This window comes from Coregonus lavaretus (genome assembly GCF_964263955.1).
Source record: "Coregonus lavaretus genome assembly, contig: HAP1_SCAFFOLD_445, whole genome shotgun sequence".
Classification (NCBI taxonomy): Eukaryota; Metazoa; Chordata; class Actinopteri; order Salmoniformes; family Salmonidae; genus Coregonus; species Coregonus lavaretus.
The window spans coordinates 1-19,222 of NW_028159343.1; the positions used below are offsets into that span (position 1 = coordinate 1).

At 42.9% G+C, this 19,222-nt stretch overlaps 1 protein-coding gene across 1 annotated transcript in view; it reads left to right on the plus strand.

Annotated features, from left to right (window-relative positions):
• Positions 1 to 3: 3 nt before the first annotated feature.
• The window catches only part of LOC311122977 (protein phosphatase 1 regulatory subunit 1A-like), a gene marked incomplete at both ends in the record, with an annotated part of 70,599 nt that continues 51,380 nt past the window's right edge, over positions 4 to 19,222 (plus strand). The window contains one exon of the mRNA XM_084197270.1: positions 4 to 60. Within this exon, the coding sequence (XP_084053396.1) occupies positions 4 to 60 (57 nt within the window). The remainder of the gene's footprint in view (positions 61 to 19,222) is intronic.

Consider the following 19,222-nt stretch of genomic DNA (forward strand, 5'->3'; position numbering starts at 1 on the left):
AAGATCCAGTTCACAATGCCTCTCCTGGACTCACACCTGGACCCAGAGGCTGCTGAACAGGTGAGGAGTCGGGGGGGGGGGTCGCAGGGAGTGATGGTGCGGGACCTTACTCAAGCTGTTAGCTTTTCTAGGTGTTACTTACGGGATCAATGAGTTAAACTTTTACCGGTGCTATTGCAGCCAGTCTTCAATCTGAAAAGTCATAAGGGCAGGCTGGACAGGGGGCTAGGCTAGTGGGTCCCAGGGGGTTATGGCACAGGACCTCATAGTCTCTCAACAGTGTCCGTTCTGAGAGCATTCGGTGTGTCAGAACCAACGGGAGGTTATAGACTCCATGGTATTGGGAATTGTTGAGGTATTGTAGTTGCGCCCGTTGCCTTGAACAAGAAAGCCTACATAACCCTGTAGCTCTTCAAGGGAAATTGTGGCCATCCCTGAATTGTATGTACAAAGTTGACTATATCTGAGGAATCTGCTACGTATGTTTGATTATAAATTGTATATTTTGTAATAACTCACTATTGTTTACAGGTAATGCAGGACTAGCCCTTTCATCAGTAAATTTTTATGTACATTATTTATGTAAATAGTTCATGGGTACACGTTGATTATTTTGTGTATTTTCCATGAGCTTCTTAATTGTCTTGTTAAAAGAGATCAGGGATTTTTTTCCCCCAATTTACTCCATATTGGCTTAAATGGGTGTCTGTTTTTTTGCTTCCCTCTGGAAAATCCTCTCTTAATATTAAATAAATACTAATAACTACATTATTTCTGTTGCCATTTGTCATTATTGTGTACTTTTACTTTACTTTTATTGCTGTGTTATAATGTTGGATAATAATGTTGGATAATAATGTTGGATAATCATCTTTTGGTGTATCATGTGCATTAAAAAAAAATATAATAATAATATTAATAAATAAAAGTAAGCATTGGCCTGAAGCCGAAAAAGAAAGGAAATTCACATGAGCGTCACAATGCATACTTCACCCATGCTCTACCAAGGTTTCCCAGCACACAGCTTTGACCTTCTACAGTAGCTATGTTGGTTTATTGTACTTCAAACAATGTGTATGCAGGTTGCTTAGAATTCAAACCTTCTCAAACAGCCTACTTCATACTCTTCAGTTCTTAATGTTTTATACACTACCGTTCAAACGTTTGGAGTCACTTAGAAATGTCCTTGTTTTCTAAAGAAAATAACATCAAATTGATCAGAAATACAGTGTAGACATTGTTAATGTTGTAAATGGCTATTGTAGCTGGAAACTGCTGATTTTTAATGGAATATCTACATAGGCGTACAGAGGCCCATTATCAGCAACCATCAGTCCTGTGTTCCAATGGGACATTGTGTTTGCTAATCCAAGTTTATCATTTTAAAAGGCTAATTGATCATTAGAAAACCCTTTTGCAATTATGTTAGCACAGCTGAAAACTGTTGTGCTGATGAAAGAAGCAATAAAACTGGCCTTCTTGAGACTAGTTGAGTATCTGGAGCATCAGCAATTGTGGGTTCGATTACTGTTGAAGACTGTTGGAAAAGCATTCCTCATGAAGCTGGTTGAGAGAATGCCAAGAGTGTGCAAAGCTGTCATCAAGGCAAAGGGTGGCTACTTTGAAGAATCTCAAATACAAAATATATATTGATTTGTTTAACACGTTTTGGTTACTACATGATTCCTTATGTGTTATTCCATAGTGTTGATGTCTTCACTATTATTCTACAATGTAGAAAATAGTAAAAATAAAGAAAACCCTTGAATTAGTAGATGTGTCCAAACTTTTGACTGGTACTGTAAATACAATGAGGCTGTATGTATTTTTTAGATATAAGCCTATTGTAAATGTGTATTTTTGTAGCGTCATTGTCTTTATTGCAAAAATAAATACAAATACACACACACAACTTTAAGCAACATACTCATTTGACAGAGGTAATGAACTGTCCATTGTTCAGTACAGCAATTGATAAAACAGGACCATGTTTGAAAAAGCAAGTGGTTCTGAGCTTACGTCAAGGTAAGCTAACATCATTCTGCCACAGCTTCCCATGTTGATAGGGGTATTGCAAATAGTAATTTTGTGTCAGTTAATTTAATTTCCATTGAAAGCTCTGTTAGTTACCATACGGAACCCACTGTTGTTAGCGCCACCTGTGCAATTAATAGTCACATCAAGCTATCAGATTGCTAAATGTGCTCATAAGCATAGGGATATTATCAATAGTCATCTTGTGCACATTTACCTGAATTCTATTATTAGCTCTCCCACTTTGTATCCAATCAGGAAGCCCATTGTGGCTAGCTCATCCAGTTCTATTAACTCTTGTGTCACCATGGATACTCCTGCTGTTTTCAAATGGGCTTGGTCTGTTACATATAAATGTGCAAAGTCTGATGTTTCCTGACTTTCTGGATGTCTGGGTGCATGACACTAGCCCAGACGTTCTGGTCATCTCAGAGACCTGGCTGAATAATTTGATTATGGATAAGGACGTTGCCATTGCGGACTACAAGATTTTCAGATGTGAATGACAAAAAAGGGGGGATGGGGTGACTCGTTATGTACAATCTACTGTTATGGCATCATGCTCTCTTAGCATCTTTGTCCCCAAAATGTGTGAGCTGTTGGTTGTAAAAGTGGCCATAAGCCAAAATGTGTATTTATTGCTGAGGCTGTTGGTATTATTTCTGATTATTATTATTATTATTATTTAAAACCCTTTCTGGTATCTGAACTGGTTGTGTTAGGAGATCTAATTATTGATTGGCTTACCTTATCCTGACTAACCGTCCCCATAAGTATTTGGCTAGTGGTGTTTTTGCAAATGATATCACCGACCACTGGCCTATTGCTTGTATTAGAGATACCAAATGATATCAGCGACCACTGGCCTATTGCTTGTATTAGAGATAGCAAATGATATCAGCGACCACTGGCCTATTGCTTGTATTAGAGAAACCAAATTGAAAAATCTGACCCTCGTATAATTGTGAAGATATCTTTTTTTTCCCGCCCCAGGCATTCCTTCATGATCTATATTATTCAGAGCTTTTTTTTCTACTAGACCCTGTGTTGGCACTTACATTTTTCTCATCCATTTTTTATCTCTCTAGCTGAGCAACTCAGAGTCAAAAAACGGACTAATCCATGGTACTCTCCTGTACTCTCAGACCTCTTCTTGATAAGAAATCAACAAATATTATGCCTAAACTCAAATATACTAATTGATTAAAGAAATGTAATTTTTTTGGAAAAAATGTTTAAAAATGGTATAATCCTTGTAAATTATATCATAAATAGGACTGGTGGAGTTATGTCACACATGCAGCTAACAAAAATATTTGAAAATGTCTGCTCTACCCAAAATTACAACTAACTAATTGCAGCATTACTGTAAAAATGGAAGAGGCAAGCGGAAGGGGCAGAAGGTAAGGAACTTGTCTGTCAGCCCTGCATTAAAGACCAAAATTGGTTTAAAAAAATTGTGTTGAATAAAAAAGTATACCAGTTTCATTTAAGAACCAAGAAATTGACAGCTGTGCCTTATAAGTTGTAAAATAGTTGGGAAGAGATTTTCGATGTACAGATTCAATGGCACATGGTTTATTTAACGACGGCGATTTCAAAACTTAGAGTTTTTCTATTTAAATTATTCTACAACATTCTTACAACCAATAGAATGTTACATACAGTACCAGTCAAAAGTTTGGACACACCTACTCATTCCAGGCTTTTTCTTTATTTTTACTATTTTCTACATTGTACAATAATAGTGAAGACATCAACATTATGAAATAACACATATGGAATAATGTAGTAACCAAAAAAGTGTTAAACAAATCAAAATATATTTGAGATTCTTCAAATAGCCAACTTGATGACAGCTTTGCACACTCTTGGCATTCTCTCAACCAGCAGTCTTGAAGGAGTTCCCACATATGCTGAGCACTTGTTGGCTGCTTTTCCTTCACTCTGCCGTCCAACTCATTCCAAACCATCTCAATTGGGTTGAGGTCGGGGATTGTGGAGGCCAGGTCATCTGATGCAGCACTCCATCACTCTCCTTCTTGGTAAAATAGCCCTTACACAGCCTGGAGGTGTATTGGGTCATTGTCCTGTTGAAAAACAAATGATAGTCCAACTAAGCCCAAACCAGATGGTATGGCGTATCTCTGCAGAATGCTGTGGTAGCCATGCTGGTTAAGTATGCCTTGAATTCTAAATAAATCACAGACAGTGTCACCAGCAAAGCACCCCCACACCATAACACCTCCTCATCCATGCTTTACGGTGGGAAATACACATGCGGAGATCAGCCGTTCACCCACACCGCATCTCACAAAGACACGGCAGTTGGAACCAAACATCTCCAATTTGGACACCAGACATTTCCACCGGTCTAATAGCTAATGTTTCTTGGCCCAAGCAGGTCTCTTCTTCTTATTGGTGTCCTTTAGTAGTGGTTTCTTTGCAGCAATTCGACCACGAAGGCCTGATTCACACATTCTCCTCTGAACAGTTGATGTTGAGATGTGTCTGTGACTTGAACTCAGTGAAGCATTTATTTTAGGCTGCAATTTCTGAGGCTGGTAACTCTAATGAACGTATCCTCTGCAGCAGAGGTAACTCTGGGTAACCATTCCTGTGGCAGTCCTCATAAGAGCCAATTTCGTCATAGCGTTTGATGGTTTTTGCGACTGCACTTGAAGAAACTTTCAAAGTTCTTGAAATGTTCCGTATTGACTGACCTTCATGTCTTAAAGTAATGATGGACTGTCATTTCTCTTTGCTTATTTGAGCTGTTCCTGCCATAATATGGACTTGTTCTTTTACCAAATAGGGCTTTCTTCTGTATACCCTCCCTACCTTGTCAAAACACAACTGATTGGTTCAAACGCATTAAGAAGGAAATACATTTCATAAATTAACTTTTAAGAAGGCACACCTGTTAATTGAAATGCATTCCAGGTGACTACCTCATAAAGCTGGTTGAGAGAATGCCAAGAGTTTGCAAAGCTGTCATCAAGGCAAAGGGTGGCTATTTGAAGAATCTCAAATATAAAATATATTTAGATTTGTTTAACACTTTTTTGGTTACTACATGATTCCATATATGTTATTTCATAGTTTTGATTTCTTCACTATTATTGTACAATGTAGAACATATTCAATATAAAGAAAAACCCTTGAATGAGTAGGTGTGTCCAAAGTTTTGACTGGTAATGTATATAATCATTTTTATGCAGATACAGCGTTGTATTCCATTTCTCCATCAGTTGACCAAGCCTTTTCAAATTTGAAGTCAGATTTTCTAGCATTGCAGATGTCATTATTGAATCTAAAGTTAGTGCTAAATGCAAACAAAACAAAATGCATGCTTTTTTTCTAGATCCCATAAACCATATTTAAATAAATGTGAAAAGTACACAGATTTAGTGAGTTCCTTCCTACAATTATCGTGGTATCTGGCTTGATGACAAACTGTCATTTAAAAAACATGTCACTGTTGAAGAAGTTGAATTTCAAGGTTGGTTTCTTTGACAGAAACAAAGTATGTCTGACTTTAGTTAATAGGAAGGAAATTGTCCAGGCCTCTTGTACAGTGGGGAAAAAAAGTATTTAGTCAGCCACCAATTGTGCAAGTTCTCCCACTTAAAAAGATGAGAGAGGCCTGTAATTTTCATCATAGGTACACGTCAACTATGACAGACAAAATAAGAAAAAAAAATCCAGAAAATCACATTGTAGGATTTTTAATGAATTTATTTGCAAATAATTGTGGAAAATAAGTATTTGGTCAATAACAAAAGTTTCTCAATACTTTGTTATATACCCTTTGTTGGCAATGACACAGGTCAAACGTTTTCTGTAAGTCTTCACAAGGTTTTCACACACTGTTGCTGGTATTTTGGCCCATTCCTCCATGCAGATCTCCTCTAGAGCAGTGATGTTTTGGGGCTGTCGCTGGGCAACACGGACTTTCAACTCCCTCCAAAGATGTTCTATGGGGTTGAGATCTGGAGACTGGCTAGGCCACTCCAGGACCTTGAAATGCTTCTTACGAAGCCACTCCTTCGTTGCTCGGGCGGTGTGTTTGGGATCATTGTCATGCTGAAAGACCCAGCCACGTTTCATCTTCAATGCCCTTGCTGATGGAAGGAGGTTTTCACTCAAAATCTCACGATACATGGCCCCATACATTCTTTCCTTTACACGGATCAGTCGTCCTGGTCCCTTTGCAGAAAAACAGCCCCAAAGCATGATGTTTCCACCCCCATGCTTCACAGTAGGTATGGTGTTCTTTGGATGCAACTCAGCATTCTTTGTCCTCCAAACACGACGAGTTGAGTTTTTACCAAAAAGTTATATTTTGGTTTCATCTGACCATATGACATTCTCCCAATCCTCTTCTGGATCATCCAAATGCACTCTAGCAAACTTCAGATGGGCCTGGACATGTACTGGCTTAAGCAGGGGGACACGTCTGGCACTGCAGGATTTGAGTCCCTGGCGGCCTAGTGTGTTACTGATGGTAGGCTTTGTTACTTTGGTCCCAGCTCTCTGCAGGTCATTCACTAGGTCCCCCCGTGTGGTTCTGGGATTTTTGCTCACCGTTCTTGTGATCATTTTGACCCCACGGGGTGAGATCTTGCGTGGAGCCCCAGATCGAGGGAGATTATCAGTGGTCTTGTATGTCTTCCATTTCCTAATAATTGCTCCCACAGTTGATTTCTTCAAACCAAGCTGCTTACCTATTGCAGATTCAGTCTTCCCAGCCTGGTGCAGGTCTACAATTTTGTTTCTGGTGTCCTTTGACAGCTCTTTGGTCTTGGCCATAGTGGAGTTTGGAGTGTGACTGTTTGAGGTTGTGGACAGGTGTCTTTTATACTGATAACAAGTTCAAACAGGTGCCATTAATACAGGTAATGAGTGGAGGACAGAGGAGCCTCTTAAAGAAGAAGTTACAGGTCTGTGAGAGCCAGAAATCGTGCTTGTTTGTAGGTGACCAAATACTTATTTTCCACCATAATTTGCAAATAAATTCATTAAAAATCCTACAATGGGATTTTCTTGAATTTTTTTTTCTCTATTTGTCTGTCATAGTTGACGTGTACCTATGATGAAAATTACAGGCCTCTTTCATCTTTTTAAGTGGGAGAACTTGCACAATTGGTGGCTGACTAAATATTTTTTTTCCCTCACTGTATGTCTATTTTAGATTATGGGGATATTATCTATATGCATGCAGCAGCATCTACACTTAAACCACTAGATGCTGTTTTCCATTGTGCCCTTGGGTTTATTACTGGGGATGGTTATAGAACTCACCATTGTGTCTTGTGTTAAAAAGTGGGTTGAGCCTCTTTGTATGTAAGGAGAGAGCAGCATTGTCTTGTGTTTATTTACAAAGCACTCATGCAGGAACTTCCTATCTATCATCATAAATTCAATTTAGACTTACACGTTACCACACCCGGTCACAGGCTTGGATAACACTGGGTTATAGCTGCTTTGACATTTTGTTTGCAGCCTTTACATGGAACAACTCACAGAGATCTCTGAAATGAGATGTTCTGGTCCCCCTGGGTCAGTTCAGAGTAATGATGATCAGGGACCTCTTTGTTGAAAATGTGTCTGTTTTTCTTAATATGTTTTGTAATTTTGTATGTTGTTTATAGATTTGATGTATTTATGCAGGGCTCATCTGAAAAAGAGACCCTAGTATGACTTCCCTGTCCAAATAAAACTTTAATAATAATAGACCAAACTAGCTACTGTAATTGGTCAAAGCTGTGTGGTGGAAAACCTTGCTATAGCATGGGTGGAGTAGGCATTGTGGAATCATGAATTTCCTTTATTTTCTACTTCAGACCAATGCCTACTTCTCACTTAAAACTTTTTTGTTGTTGTTGTTTTTAATAGATTAATTAGTAGTGTTGGGATATATTAATAGTACTGTTATAAAACATTAGGGTTATGGTCATGGGAAGGGGCTCTTCATTTGTCCAATATTCATTTTACATTTGGCTTTTTGACAAATCAGGTGCACTGCCCTTTCTACCTGTGATTTATTTGTATGTAACTTTAGGATAAGTGTGTGTGTGAGAGTGTATGATGAGAGAGCTGTTGCTCAGGGATCACAGAGCGGTGAGCCTCTGGCTATGTCTCTGCCTGATGTACTGAGAGAGCGATCAGCCTGGCTATGTCTCTGCCTGATGTACTGAGAGAGTGGTCAGCCTGGCTATGTGTCTGCCTGATGTACTGAGAGAGCGGTCAGCCTGGCTATGTCTCTGCCTGATGTACTGAGAGAGCGGTCAGCCTGGCTATGTGTCTGCCTGATGTACTGAGTGAGCGGTCAGCCTGGCTATGTGTCTGCCTGATGTACTGAGAGAGCGGTCAGCCTGGCTATGTCTCTGCCTGATGTACTGAGAGAGCGGTCAGCCTGGCTATGTGTCTGCCTGATGTACTGAGAGAGCGGTCAGCCTGGCTATGTCTCTGCCTGATTTACTGAGAGAGCGGTCAGCCTGGCTATGTGTCTGCCTGATGTACTGAGAGAGCGGTCAGCCTGGCTATGTGTCTGCCTGATGTACTGAGAGAGCGGTCTGCCTGGCTATGTGTCTGCCTGATGTACTGAGAGAGCGGTCAGCCTGGCTATGTGTCTGCCTGATGTACTGAGAGAGCGGTCAGCCTGGCTATGTGTCTGCCTGATGTACTGAGAGAGTGGTCTGCCTGGCTATGTGTCTGCCTGATGTACTGAGAGAGTGGTCTGCCTGGCTATGTCTCTGCCTGATGTACTGAGAGAGCGGTCAGCCTGGCTATGTGTCTGCCTGATGTACTGAGAGAGCGGTCAGCCTGGCTATGTGTCTGCCTGATGTACTGAGAGAGTGGTCTGCCTGGCTATGTGTCTGCCTGATGTACTGAGAGAGCGGTCAGCCTGGCTATGTGTCTGCCTGATGTACTGAGAGAGCGGTCAGCCTGGCTATGTGTCTGCCTGATGTACTGAGAGAGTGGTCTGCCTGGCTATGTGTCTGCCTGATGAACTGAGAGAGTGGTCAGCCTGGCTATGTGACTGCCTGATTTACTGAGATAGTGGTCAGCCTGGCTATGTGTCAGCCTGATGTACTGAGAGAGCGGTCAGCCTGGCTATGTGTCTGCCTGATGTACTGAGAGAGTGGTCTGCCTGGCTATGTGTCTGCCTGATGTACTGAGAGAGCGGTCAGCCTGGTTATGTGTCTGCCTGATGTACTGAGAGAGTGGTCTGCCTGGCTATGTGTTTGCCTGATGTACTGAGAGAGCGGTCAGCCTGGCTATGTGTCTGCCTGATGTACTGAGAGAGTGGTCTGCCTGGCTATGTGTCTGCCTGATGTACTGAGAGAGTGGTCTGCCTGGCTATGTGTCAGCCTGATGTACTGAGAGAGTGGTCAGCCTGGCTATGTGTCTGCCTGATGTACTGAGAGAGTGGTCAGCCTGGCTATGTGTCTGTCTGATGTACTAAGAGAGTGGTCAGCCTGGCTATGTGTCTGCCTGATGAACTGAGAGAGTGGTCAGCCTGGCTATGTGACTGCCTGATTTACTGAGATAGTGGTCAGCCTGGCTATGTGACTGCCTGATTTACTGAGATAGTGGTCAGCCTGGCTATGTGTCAGCCTGTTGTACTGAGAGAGTGGTCTGCCTGGCTATGTGTCTGCCTGATGTACTGAGAGAGTGGTCTGCCTGGCTATGTGTCTACCTGATGTACTGAGAGAGTGGTCAGCCTGGCTATGTGTCTGTCTGATGTACTAAGAGAGTGGTCAGCCTGGCTTTGTGTCTGCCTGATGAACTGAGAGAGTGGTCAGCCTGGCTATGTGACTGCCTGATTTACTGAGACAGTGGTCAGCCTGGCTATGTGACTGCCTGATTTACTGAGATAGTGGTCAGCCTGGCTATGTGTCAGCCTGATGTACTGAGAGAGTGGACAGCCTGGCTATGTGTCTGCCTGATGTACTGAGAGAGTGGTCAGCCTGGCTATGTCTCTGCTTGATGTACTGAGAGAGTGGTCAGCCTGGCTATGTCTCTGCCTGATGTACTGAGAGAGTGGTCAGCCTGGCTATGTGTCTGCCTGATGTACTGAGAGAGTGGTCAGCCTGGCTATGTGTCTGCCTGATGTCCTGAGAGAGTGGTCAGCCTGGCTATGTGTCAGCCTGATGTACTGAGAGAGTGGTCAGCCTGGCTATGTGTCTGCCTGATGTCCTGAGAGAGTGGTCAGCTCTCTGTGAGCTTTACTGGTGAGCATGGTGGTCAATTAATTAGATTGTTATTTTAGCTGGTAGTGAATCGCTATTTAGATGTAATTACTGAGGAGTAAGTGAACCATGAATCACACTGTCCTCTTGTTAAGATATCAATATAAACTTTCTCTGTTCCAACTCTCTGTGGTGCTGTATGTGTGTGTTTGCGTGTGTGTGCTATTTTGCCCGTGCATACAGCTAGTGTGTCCACACATACAGCAGTAGTATGTTTTACTCTCCTACATTTACCTCTACTGCAATGATATAAGTTGTGGAAATCTCCTTCTCTCTCTGTAACAGTCAGACAGCACTGAGCACTGATCATGTAGCTCTCAGCAGCCCTGCAGAGAGAGCCTTGGCTGGGTGCCACTCAGAGATGACACTCTTATGAATCCCGAGATGCTGAGACCTGCATGGCTGGCATGGTGTGGTCTACCACAGAGCCTATCAGAGCAGAGCTGGCTGACTGACGTGGTGTGGTCGACCACAGAGCCTATCAGAGCAGAGCTGGCTGACTGACGTGGTGTGGGCATCACAGTATGACGACAAGAGGTTAGCTGATATGCTTCAGCGTGTCGTTGTTTGGGCATTTTAGTATTTTAGTGTTTAATTGTTAAAGTATTTCAGTGTCTCACTATTTCGGAGTCTCAGTGTGGGGCAGCAATGGAATTACTGTGTTTCAGTGTCGGTTTCGGTGTTTCAATGCTTAGGTGTTTCAGTGCTTAGGTGTTTCAGTGCTTAGGTGTTTCAGTGCTTAGATGTTTCAGTGCTTAGATGTTTCAGTGCTTAGATGTTTCAGTGCTTAGATGTTTCAGTGCTTAGATGTTTCAGTGCTTACGTAATTTAAGTGGTTTGTGTTTCAACGTTTCAGTGTTGTCTTGTTTCAGTGTTTCACAGTGTTAATTACTTTTTTTGTCATGTAGCAGTGTAGCTAACTACTGGAACTGCCCACTGGGCACACACTAGTTGAATCAACTTTGTTTCCACGTCATTTCAATGAAATTACGTTGAACCAATGTGGAAAAGACGTTGAGTTGACGTCTGTGCCCAGTGGATAAAATAAAATAAAATAAAATATGGTTGAAGTAGGTAAGAATTTCCTTTCTTTATTAGCATCAGACCACCCTAATTCTCACTTGAAACATATTTTTGGGGTTTAATAGGCTAACTTACACATTCTGTTAACATATGACCCCAAAGTAATCTGTTCTTGCGATTTGTAGTCTATGACATTTCAGATTTATATATGATAATTATTCATGAAGTAGTTTGGATGTAGTGAACAACTTTTTCAAAGTAACTTTAGTTTAGTAAACTATATTTTTCTTAAGGTTAGTTTTAGTTTAGCTGAACTTCTTCCAGTGTCAAGTAATTGGTAGCTTGATAAACTATATTTTCAGAGTAGCTTCCCCAACACTGGAGTTTCAGTATTTTCAGGGATTCGGCATAAAACATCCATGGCATCACAGTGTCTCAGTGTGCCTGTGTTGGTATCACAGGCCTTCCTCCATGCCTCAGTCATCCCTGTTGTGCCTGGACACCTCATAGTGTGTAGATCAGGCTCTGGAGAGAAACAGCATTCACTATCCATCAAACTATCTCTCTGGGGGATGGAATCCTGCGGGATGGAGTCCTGGGGGATGGAGTCCTGGGAGATGGAGTCCTGGGGTGGTGGAGTCCTGGGGTGGTGGAGTCCTGGGAGATGGAGTCCTGGGGGATGGAGTCCTGGGAGATGGAGTCCTGGGGTGGTGGAGTCCTGGGGTGGTGGAGTCCTGGGAGATCAATCAATCAATCAATTTTATTTTATATAGCCCTTCTTACATCAGCTAATATCTCGAAGTGCTGTACAGAAACCCAGCCTAAAACCCCAAACAGCTAGTAATGCAGGTGTAGAAGCACGGTGGCTAGGAAAAACTCCCTAGAAAGGCGAAAACCTAGGAAGAAACCTAGAGAGGAACCAGGCTATGAGGGGTGGCCAGTCCTCTTCTGGCTGTGCCGGGTGGAGATTATAACAGAACCATGCCAAGATGTTCAAAAATGTTCATAAGTGACAAGCATGGTCAAATAATAATCAGGAATAAATCTCAGTTGGCTTTTCATAGCCGATCATTAAGAGTTGAAAACAGCAGGTCTGGGACAGGTAGGGGTTCCATAACCGCAGGCAGAACAGTTTAAACTGGAATAGCAGCAAGGCCAGGCGGACTGGGGACAGCAAGGAGTCACCACGGCCGGTAGTCCCGACGTATGGTCCTAGGGCTCAGGTCTCTCAGTTGGCTTTTCATAGCCGATCATTAAGAGTTGAAAACAGCAGGTCTGGGACAGGTAGGGGTTTCGTAGCCGCAGGCAGAACAGTTGAAACTGGAATAGCAGCAAGGCCAGGCGGACTGGGGACAGCAAGGTGTCATCATGCCCGGTAGTCCTGACGTATGGTCCTAGGGCTCAGGTTCTCAGAGAGAAAGAGAGAACGAGAGAATTAGAGAGAGCATACTTAAATTCACACAGGACACTGGATAAGACAGGAGAAGTACTCCAGGTATAACCAACTAACCCCAGCCCCCCGACACATAAACTACTGCAGCATAAATACTGGAGGCTGAGACAGGAGCGGTCCGGAGACACTGTGGCCCCATCCGAAGAAAACCCCCGGACAGGGCCAAACAGGAAGGATATAACCCCACCCACTCCGCCAAAGCACAGCCCCCGCACCACTAGAGGGATATCCCCAACCACCAACTTACAATCCTGAGACAAGGCCGAGTATAGCCCACAGAGGTCTCCACCACAGCACAAACCAAGGGGGGGGCGCCAACCCAGACAGGAAGATCACGTCAGTAACTCAACCCACTCAAGTGACGCACCCCTCCCAGGGACGGCATGAAAGAGCACCAGCAAGCCAGTGACTCAGCCCCTGCAACAGGGTTAGAGGCAGAGAACCCCAGTGGAGAGGGGAACCGGCCTGGCAGAGACAGCAAGGGCTGTTCGTTGCTCCAGCCTTTCCGTTCACCTTCACACTCCTGGGCCAGACTACACTCAATCATATGACCTACTGAAGAGATAAGTCTTCAGTAAAGACTTAAAGGTTGAGACCGAGTCTGCGTCTCTCACATGGGTAGGCAGACTGTTCCATAAAAATGGAGATCTATAGGAGAAAGCCCTGCCTCCCGCTGTTTGCTTAGAAATTCTAGGGACAATTAGGAGGCCTGCGTCTTGTGACCGTAGCGTACGTATTGGTATGTACGGCAGGACCAACTCGGAAAGATAGGTAGGAGCAAGCCCATGTAACGCTTTATAGGTTAACAGTAAAACCTTGAAATCAGCCCTTGCCTTAACAGGAAGCCAGTGCAGGGAAGCTAGCACTGGAGTAATATGATCAAATTTCTTGGTTCTAGTCAGGATTCTAGCAGCCGTATTTAGCACTAACTGAAGTTTATTTAGTGCTTTATCCGGGTAGCCGGAAAATAGAGCATTGCAGTAGTCTAACCTAGAAGTAACAAATGCATGGATTAATTTTTCTGCATCATTTTTGGACAGAAAATTTCTGATTTTTGCAATGTTACGTAGATGGAAAAAAGCTGTCCTTGAAACAGTCTTGATATGTTCGTCAAAAGAGAGATCAGGGTCAAGAGTAACGCCTAGGTCCTTCACAGTTTTATTTGAGACGACTTTACAACCATCAAGATGAATTGTCAGATTTAACAGAAGATCTCTTTGTTTCTTGGGACCTAGAACAAGCATCTCTGTTTTGTCCGAGTTTAAAAGTAAAAAGTTTTCAGCCATCCACTTCCTTATGTCTGAAACACAGGCTTCTAGCGAGGGCAATTTTGGGGCTTCACCATGCTTCATTGAAATGTACAGCTGTGTGTCATCCGCATAGCAGTGAAAGTTAACATTATGTTTTCGAATAACATCCCCAAGAGGTAAAATATATAGTGAAAACAATAGTGGTCCTAAAACGGAACCTTGAGGAACACCGAAATGTACAGTTGATTTGTCGGAGGACAGACCATTCACAGAGACAAACTGATATCTTTCCGACAGGTAGGATCTAAACCAGGCCAGAACTTGTCCGTGTAGACCAATTTGGGTTTCCAGTCTCTCCAAAAGAATGTGGTGATCGATGGTGTCAAAGGCAGCACTAAGGTCTAGTAGCACGAGGACAGATGCAGAGCCTCGGTCTGACGCCATTAAAAGGTCATTTACCACCTTCACAAGTGCAGTCTCAGTGCTATGATGGGGTCTAAAACCAGACTGAAGCATTTCGTATACATTGTTTGTCTTCAGAAAGGCAGTGAGTTGCTGCGCAACAGCTTTTTCTAAAATTTTTGAGAGGAATGGAAGATTCGATATAGGCCGATAGTTTTTTATATTTTCCGGGTCAAGGTTTGGCTTTTTCAAGAGAGGCTTTATCACTGCCACTTTTAGTGAGTTTGGTACACATCCGGTGGATAGAGAGCTGTTTATTATGTTCAACATAGGAGGGCCAAGCACAGGAAGCAGCTCCTTCAGCAGTTTAGTAGGAATAGGATCCAGTATGCAGCTTGAAGGTTTAGAGGCCATGATTATTTTCATCATTGTGTCAAGAGATATAGTACTAAAACACTTAAGTGTCTCTCCCGATCCCAGGCCCTCGCAGAGCTGTGCAGATCCAGGACAGCTAAGCCCTGGAGGAATACGCAGATTCAAAGAGGAGTCCGTAATTTGCTTTCTAATGGTCATGATCTTTTCCTCAAAGAAGTTCATGAATTTATCACTGCTGAAGTGAAAGCCATCCTCTCTTGGGGAATGCTGCTTTTTAGTTAGCTTTGCAACAGTATCAAAAAGAAATTTTGGATTGTTCTTATTTTCCTCGATTAAGTTGGAAAAGTAGGATGATCGAGCAGCAGTGAGGGCTCTTCGGTACTGCACGGTACTGTCTTTCCAAGCTAGTCGGAAGACTTCCAGTTTGGTGTGGCGCCATTTCCGTTCCAATTTCCTGGAAGCTTGCTTCAAAGCTCGGGTATTTTCTGTATACCAGGGAGCTAGTTTCTTATGACAAATGTTTTTCGTTTTTAGGGGTGCAACTGCATCTAGGGTATTGCGCAAGGTTAAATTGAGTTCCTCAGTTAAGTGGTTAACTGATTTTTGTCCTCTGACGTCCTTGGGTAGGCAGAAGGAGTCTGGAAGGGCATCAATGAATTTTTGTGTTGTCTGAGAATTTATAGCACGACTTTTGATGCTCCTTGGTTGGGGTCTGAGCAGATTATTTGTTGCGATTGCAAACGTAATAAAATGGTGGTCCGATAGTCCAGGATTTTGTGGAAAAACATTAAGATCTACAACATTTATTCCATGGGACAAAACTAGGTCCAGAGTATGACTGTGGCAGTGAGTAGGTCCAGAGACATGTTGGACAAAACCCACTGAGTCGATAATGGCTCCGAAAGACTTTTGGAGTGGGTCTGTGGACTTCTCCATGTGAATATTAAAATCACCAAAAATTAGAATATGATCTGCTATGACTACAAGGTCTGATAGGAATTCAGGAAACTCAGAGAGGAACGCTGTATATGGCCCAGGAGGCCTGTAAACAGTAGCTATAAAAAGTGATTGAGTAGGCTGCATAGATTTCATGACTAGAAGCTCAAAAGATGAAAACGCCATTATTTTTTTTGTAAATTGAAATTTGCTATCGTAAATGTTAGCAACACCTCCGCCTTTGCGGGATGCACGGGGAATATGGTCACTAGTGTAACCAGGAGGTGAGGCCTCATTTAACACAGCAAATTCATCAGGCTTAAGCCATGTTTCAGTCAGGCCAATCACATCAAGATTATGATCAGTGATTAGTTCATTGACTATGACTGCCTTTGAAGTGAGGGATCTAACATTAAGTAACCCTATTTTGAGATGTGAGGTATCACGATCTCTTTCAATAATGGCAGGAATGGAGGAGGTCTTTATCCTAATAAGATTGCTAGGGTGAACACCGCCATGTTTAGTTTTGCCCAACCTAGGTCGAGGCACAGACACAGTCTCAATGGGTATGGCTGAGCTGACTACACTGACTGTGCTATTGGCAGACTCCACTAAACTGGCAGGTTGGCTAACAGCCTGCTGCCTGGCCTGCACCCTATTTCACTGTGGGGCTAGAGGAGTTAGAGCCCTATCTATGTTGGTAGATAAGAGGAGAGCACCCCTCCAGCTAGGATGGAGTCCGTCACTCCTCAGCAGGTCAGGCTTGGTCCTGTTTGTGGGTGAGTCCCAGAAAGAGGGCCAATTATCCACAAATGTTATCTTTTGGGAGGGGCAGAAAACAGTTTTCAACCAGCGATTAAGTGCTGAGACTCTGCTGTAGAGCTCGTCACTTCCCCTAACTGGGAGGGGGCCAGAGACAATTACTCGATGCCGACACATCTTTCTAGCTGATTTACACGCTGAAGCTATGTTGCACTTGGTGACCTCTGACTGTTTCATCCTAACATCGTTGGTGCCGACGTGGATAACAATATCTCTATACTCTCTACACTCGCCAGTTTTAGCTTTAGCCAGCACCATCTTTAGATTAGCCTTAACGTCGGTAGCCCTGCCCCCTGGTAAACAGTGTATGATCGCTGGGTGATTCGTTTTAAGTCTAATACTGCGGGTAATGGAGTCGCCAATGACTAGGGTTTTCAATTTGTCAGAGCTAATGGTGGGAGCCTTCGGAGTCTCAGACCCCGTAACGGGAGGAGTAGAGACTAGAGAAGACTCAGACTCAGACTCCGACTCGCTACATAATGGGGAAAACCGGTTGAAGGTTTCTGTCGGCTGAATGAGCGACACCGGTTGAGCATTCCAACAGTATTTCCCTCCAGAAGCCATGAGAAAGTTGTCCGGCTGCGGGGACTGTGCGGGGGGATTTATACTAACGTTACTGTCTGTACTTACTGGTGGCACAGACGCTGTTTCTTCCTTTCCTACACTGATATTACCCTTGCCTAACGATTGCGTCTGAAGCTGGGCTTGTAGCACAGCTATTCTCGCCGTAAGGCGAGAATTCTCCTGTATATTATGAGTACAGCGACTGCAATTAGAAGACATCATGTTAATGTTACTACTTAGCTTCGGCTGTTGAAGATGTTGATGAACCATGTCCAGATAAAGCGTCCGGAGTGAAAAAGTTGAATAAGGGAAAAAAGTTGCGATGGAAAAAAGGAAAATAACGTAAAGTTGGCAGCTAAAACGCACAGGAAAATGACTCTTCTGTCTCGGGATAAACGTCCGGGGTGAAAAAGTTTAACGAAGTCCTGGGGGATGGAGTCCTGGGAGATGGAGTCCTGGGGTGGTGGAGTCCTGGGGTGGTGGAGTCCTGGGGTGGTGGAGTCCTGGGGTGGTGGAGTCCTGGGGGATGGAGTCCTGGGGGATGTAGTGGACCCCCCACTCAGGAAGTACACTCATCCATGTACAGATATTAATGCTTTATCCTTGTGTTAGGCACCACGGTGTGCCAAGGCAGTTGCATACTGTATGTAATTTTGTAGATACAGCTCAAATATTATAATATGCTGCTGACTAACAACTGTAATCAGTTTCAAGGAACTAAGTATTTGTTTGGATCTCTATCCCCCCAGTGTTAGAATGACAGTCTGTCAATTTCTACTTCCCTAATCTCTATCCCCACAGTGTTAGAATGACAGTCTGTCAATTTCTACTTCCCTAATCTCTATCCCCCCAGTGTTAGAATGACAGTCTGTCAATTTCTACTTCCCTAATCTCTATCCCCCCAGTGTTAGAATGACAGTCTGTCAATTTCTACTTCCCTAATCTCTATCCCCCCAGTGTTAGAATGACAGTCTGTCAATTTCTACTTCCCTAATCTCTATCCCCCCAGTGTTAGAATGACAGTCTGTCAATTTCTACTTCCCTAATCTCTATCCCCACAGTGTTAGAATGACAGTCTGTCAATTTCTACTTCCCTAATCTCTATCCCCCCAGTGTTAGAATGACAGTCTGTCAATTTCTACTTCCCTAATCTCTATCCCCCCAGTGTTAGAATGACAGTCTGTCAATTTCTACTTCCCTAATCTCTATCCCCCCAGTGTTAGAATGACAGTCTGTCAATTTCTACTTCCCTAATCTCTATCCCCACAGTGTTAGAATGACAGTCTGTCAATTTCTACTTCCCTAATCTCTATCCCCACAATGTTAGAATGACAATCTGTCAATTTCTACTTCCCTAATCTCTATCCCCACAATGTTAGAATGACAATCTGTCAATTTCTACTTCCCTAATCTCTATCCCCACAATGTTAGAATGACAATCTGTCAATTTCTACTTCCCTAATCTCTATCCCCACAATGTTAGAATGACAATCTGTCAATTTCTACTTCCCTAATCTCTATCCCCACAATGTTAGAATGACAATCTGTCAATTTCTACTTCCCTAATCTCTATCCCCACAATGTTAGAATGACAGTCTGTCAATTTCTACTTCCCTAATCTCTATCCCCACAATGTTAGAATGACAATTTGTCAATTTCTACCTCCCTAATCTCTATCCCCACAGTGTTAGAATGACAGTCTGTCAATTTCTACTTCCCTAATCTCTATCCCCACAATGTTAGAATGACAATCTGTCAATTTCTACTTCCCTAATCTCTATCCCCACAATGTTAGAATGACAATCTGTCAATTTCTACTTCCCTAGTCTCTATCCCCACAGTGTTAGAATGACAATCTGTCAATTTCTGAGACATTCCCTTCCTCTTGAATTTGAGCAACCCAAATTCTTTAGATAAGTGCTTCTCTGTGCATAATAAAACCATTCTGTCCCTGGTTAAAATGAGGAATCGTGGCATTTCAAGGTAATATAACTCCATTATGGACTTTGGTAGGCTTGAGTTAACATCTTGTATAAGCTGATGTCTTGACATATCTTTGTCCTTCACTGTGTCACCACTGTTAATTCCTAGTGCTTCTGAGAGTC